This window comes from Triticum aestivum, chromosome 6D, assembly GCF_018294505.1.
Source record: "Triticum aestivum cultivar Chinese Spring chromosome 6D, IWGSC CS RefSeq v2.1, whole genome shotgun sequence".
Classification (NCBI taxonomy): Eukaryota; Viridiplantae; Streptophyta; class Magnoliopsida; order Poales; family Poaceae; genus Triticum; species Triticum aestivum.
In genome coordinates this window covers 433,009,368-433,014,547 of record NC_057811.1, presented here as the reverse complement: position 1 = coordinate 433,014,547, position 5,180 = coordinate 433,009,368, and the positions used below count along the sequence as shown (strand labels likewise).

The following is a 5,180-nucleotide window of genomic DNA, read 5'->3' as shown; positions in this document are numbered from 1 at the left end:
TGTTGTGATCTATGTATTCACACATGTATTACGGTTTCCGATTAATACAATTATAGCATGAACAACAGACAATTATCATGAACAAGGAAATATAATAATAACCATTTTATTATTGCCTCTAGGGCATATTTCCAACACCCCCCCTAAGGAAGGAGGCCGAATAGGAGGAGGAGGGGGTTCGGCCCCCCTTTCATTCCTCCCCCCTCTCTTCCCTTTTCCCCCTTCCGGTAATAAGGGAAGGGGGGCGAATTGGACTAGGGCCCCAAGTAGGATTCCTGCTACTTGGTGCGCCCCATGGCAGCTCCCCTCCCCCTCCCACCTATATATACGTGGGGAGGGGGCCCTAGAACACACTCCAACAATTGTTAGCCGTGTGCGGCGCCCCCCTCCACAGTTTACGCCTCCGGTCATATTCTCATAGTGCTTAGGTGAAGCCCTGCGCAAATCACTTCACCATCACCGTCACCACGCCGTCGTGCTGACGGAACTCTCCCTCGACACTTTGTTGGATCAAGAGTTCGAGGGACGTCATCGAGCTGAACGTGTGCAGAGCTCGGAGGTGCCGTACGTTCTGTGATTGATCGGTCGAAACGAGAAGAAGTTCGACTACATCAACCGCGTTGTCAAACGCTTCCGCTTTCAGTCTACGAGGGTACGTGGACCCACTCTCCCCCTCTCATTGCTATGCATCTCCTAGATAGATTTTGCGTAAGCGTAGGATTTTTTTTGAAATTGCATGCTACGTTTCCCAACAGCATCTGGGTAGCATGGCGGCTGTGGAGGTTGGTCTCGAGGAGGTTGCGATGGCTGAGGTCCCATGAGTGTGCTACAACTCTCGGCGACGGATCTGGCCGGAGCACCTGGACCCGTGGAGGGCGACGTCCTCTCTTGAAGCAACAAGCGATGGGAGGTGTGAGGAGCGCTGGGTTGCATGGCACCGTCCGGTGGTGCCTGATGGTGTCGCTCGTTCTGCGGGGATACATACGGAAGGCACGAAGAGTAATGAGGAGAGATGGAACGATGGGATTCTCATCAGTTATGGAAGATGGAAGATGCCCCGCTGCAGTTAATTACCAGAGTTTAATCACTGGATTTGTTAAAAGAATAAAATTAGTGCCGCGATAATGAAATGGATAATCTCCCACGTCCTGTGTATGCAGAAGAGAATCTCACGCAACAACTACTGCATGCGTTGCTCTTTTTCCACCGCTGTTTTTGCATGCATGCTTGAATTAATGCCAAATGCTAATTTGATCTTTTTTCACTGCTAATGTGGCAAGGTGAATGCTGACATGGCATAAAGCTCATGTGGACAATGTGCATGTTGAGAGAATAGGTAGAAGTGGGGAGCAATTTCTTAAGAATGTTAGATTCGGGAAACACTAACCTCCAGACGTCTGATCAGCCCGTAATGGGTCAGCCCCTTAGCGCATATTTTCGGAAAAATAGAGTAAAAAACAGAGCCCTCGTGAGGGCGCGATCCTCCCTGTTTCGTCGATGTACTGATAAACACTGTGCCACCATCAACATGTGTACAGTAGGTAGGGCGCGACTTACTAGAAGGGAAGGAGTCGAGTTTTTGTTTTCTTTTGATTTTTTTCTTCTCCGGATTTTTTCATTTGTGTCTTTAGTTTTTCTTTTCATTTTCCTTTAGTTTATTTTGTTTCTTTTTTGGTTTTCTTTTTTTGGTTTTTTGTTGTTTCTTTTTGTTTTCATTCTACATTCTTATATACATGATCAACATTTTTTCAAATACTGTTCAACATTTTTATATACATGATAAACTTTTTTTTAAATACTTGTTCAATTTTTTTCAAATATTTGTTCAACATTTTTATATACATGGTCAACATTTTCTCATATATTTGTTCAACATTTTTTAAAATCCTTCTTCAACAATTTTCAAATACTTGTTCATCCTCCCAATTCAAATCAATGAACATATGTACAAGACTCCATCTAAATCTAGCTCACATGAAAGTTTAACAAATACTACCATTCTCAAATCTCAAACCCACGGCAGTTCAGAATCACCAAGCTATAGCTACCCATCTGGCGTCAGAACTAATTAAGCAACCGGTCCAAACTCCAAGCTGCTCAATCCTCTTTGCGGCTACCCCAGCGGCGCGACGACCACGAAGAAGACGAAAACAGCGAAGGCGAGGGCGAGTCGTCGTCGGTGCCGACGGGGACGTCGGAGAGCGGCGCCAGGACGCGGCGCACGCTCATGGAGCGCATGGGCCGGAAGCTGAGGGACCGGAGCCTCTTGTTCTTGGAGAAGACGTCGGAGGAGTTGGTGAGGATGAGGTACACCAGCCCCTGCACGAGCAGGAACACCGCCACCTTGGCCAGCACGTCCCGGAGCTCCGGCGAGATGAGCGCCTCCTCCATCACGGTCACCGGCGGCGAGAGATGGATCGGTCAATCAATCGAAAAGACTGGCAAACGAGATGCGTACGGATGACTTGTGTATCGATGGATGATTCGGCGGTGGTGGCCTTTGGCTGCTCGCTGGCCCTTTATATAGAGCTTTGCGTGTTGCATGTGCGACGGCGAGGTGTGATTATTTTTTCCCTCGGTCGTGTACGCAAACGCAAGCGGTGAAGTGTTGTGGGTTTCGTGTTGCTTTGCCCGGAAGGCGCAGCTGCCGTGGAACGAGTCTTTAGCTTCACGTTTTCACTCTCGGCCATTTTTGGGTCGGGATCTTGATCTTCATGTGGCGTCGTCGTGTCAACATCTTTGCGACGTCGGATCGGCTTGACTTGGGAGAAATGTGTCGTGTGCCAGGGCTGCTAAGCGTACCTTTTTTGTTGGAGGTGGCTGCTAAGGGTGTTTGGACGGCTTGGTTGATTAAACAGTGTAGTGTGCCATTTGGAGAAAGCGATGGGTGAGAGGGTGACGTCGTGTTGTGATTCTCTGGCCACATAGATAATGACTTATCTAGCGAGCCACATCGATCTACACTTGTCCAAGCAATGTCGTCACCATTGATTCTGGAAGCAGTGGTTTCCTATTCCAACACACGGACGTGATTAAGCAGTACTCTGCCACCAATTTGATCCGTTGAACACGTTTGTTGATTGATTAACCGCGGCGACAGGGCGCGGTTGGTTAACCTTCGAATGACCACGTCGCCGCGCCGCCCCAAAAACCTTGGCAAGCGGCAGATCGGAGACCCGACGGTGCGCGCAGAGCATCGGTTTGACCGACATGTGGCTAGCCAGTTAATCTTCCCTGTACTGTACGTGCTTGAAACAAAATATACATTTTTAACCATTGGTCGATGCGTCCCCACGAGTCCAGGGTTAATTAACAAGCTCGCTTCGCCGGTTCCCAGATCTTGCCGTGGCCCGTGGGAACCTTCCGGGACCCAACTGGCCAACCAACACCCCCATGTGCCGTCTTGATCTGCGTTCTGTCTGCGTTAAGACGCGACCACGGCCTCGTTTTCTTGCCCGCGCAAGCAAAACACCGGCGGCACCGACTGGCGCTGGCAAGATGAGCTGCAGCGCCAGCTAGGGTTTTCCACCACGCGGCTTGCAAGCCAAGCAAACGTGCGCCGGCACGCGGACATGCCAACATGCTCCATTGCTTCTTCTTGCAAGGGATACCTGAATCCGGAACGTGGCGTCTGTATTCGGTGCTTGCCACTGGCGGATACCAATCATCTCTATGGCGGTGATGCGAACCAACCTGTGGTTGGATGATCAGAGGGCCTGTGGTATGCCCAGCCCATCAAGGTTCAAGTCCTGGGGCTCACATTTATTCCTGAATTTATTTCAGGATTTCCGGCAACACGCATTCAGTGGGAGGAAACGTCTCTGTCGATGACGAGGTGTCTACGGTGACTTCGTAAACTTCAATATGATATGCCGGCTCAGTCTTTCTTAGGTGCTCATAGGGGTAGGTTGCGTATGTGTGTTCATAGAGGTGAGTGTATGCGCGTGTATATGAGCGCTTGCGTCTGTACTGTGTTCAAAAAAAAATCTCTATGGCGGTGATCCTTCCTTGTGTTATGTGTGAAGTGTGACGCGGCTGACGAGCGGGAATGTAGCGACCAAACCTCAAACAGTCCGATCTCTGTGCATAAGTGTCATCCCTGGATCGGTAATGCTGACACGCACAGTACTTGAAGGATTTATAACAGAGTAGCAATCACACACTTGTTACATCGAATGTCTCAAAAGAGAACTTATTACAATAAATATGGCTTAAGGTCATCTAATACGATAACAGCGGAAGGCTTGGAAGATAAAGTGAGTGCATCAACTCCAACGGCATCACTGAGTGAAAGATCACGACCTAAGGCTCCTTACTCGACGTCTGAAAAGTCTGCAACATGATATGTTGCAGCCCGAAAACGGGTCAGCACATGGAATATGCTGGCAATGTAACACAAGATAGTCGTAAACAGAATAAAGCTATCACTATATGCATATATGGCTGGTGGAGACTGTATGGTTAATATGTTTTGCGAAAAGCCAATTTTTCCCTACTGCAAAGCAATATATTTTATTTAACTATCATGGTGGTTGTTAAATATTGAGAATGGTAAACCCCATCTCAATCTCAATTAAAAGTAATCATTAACCCAAATCAAATTATATAATTAAGAGTGATGAGATCCACATGATAATCCAAGAACCAGATACTCAAGATGTCCATAACCGGGGACACGGCTAACTATGATTAGTTTGTACACTCTGCAGAGGTTTGTGCACTTTTCCCACAAGACTCGATCTCCTCCGTTGGATTTCTCGCACTACATGGTGTTTGAGAAACAGATGACCGAAACACCGTCTTTCAGAAGCGTTAGCACCTTACGATGGGTAGACAGTACCACCTACATCCACTACATCTGCTAGTCTACCACTGTAAGAGTTCACACGACTTAATCAACTATGCTAGAGCCCATAATAGTTTGTGGCTGCACACGGAAGTTTCTAGTATGAATAATCTTATGATTCCTTTGAGCCTGGGTGGCAGTCCATAGGAGAATCACACGGTACCCCGGGATTTCCAAAAATACAGGCAATCACTGGAATTCCCCAGGTGCCTCAATCCACCCAGATGTGTATTTAAGTTGCCACCTTAAGTTGAACCATTAATTAACAATCTCACATCTGTCATGAATACTCTCAAACCCAAACCACGTCTACGAGCATAGCATAGCAATATAA

The 5,180-nt window shown here is 47.7% G+C and overlaps 1 protein-coding gene across 1 annotated transcript; it reads right to left on the bottom strand.

Annotated features, from left to right (window-relative positions):
- Positions 1-1,946: 1,946 nt before the first annotated feature.
- LOC123141857 (uncharacterized) lies at positions 1,947-2,505 on the bottom strand. The gene has a single exon (XM_044560923.1). It carries the CDS (start codon positions 2,389-2,391, stop codon positions 2,098-2,100), a length of 294 nt encoding a protein of 97 aa, XP_044416858.1. The 5' UTR covers positions 2,392-2,505; the 3' UTR covers positions 1,947-2,097.
- Between the last annotated feature and the right edge of the window lie 2,675 nt (positions 2,506-5,180).

Bases quoted from the DNA above. Each gene is read 5' to 3' on its own strand.
- LOC123141857 (XM_044560923.1), bottom strand. From the start codon at position 2,391: ATGGAGGAGGCGCTCATCTCGCCGGAGCTCCGGGACGTGCTGGCCAAG.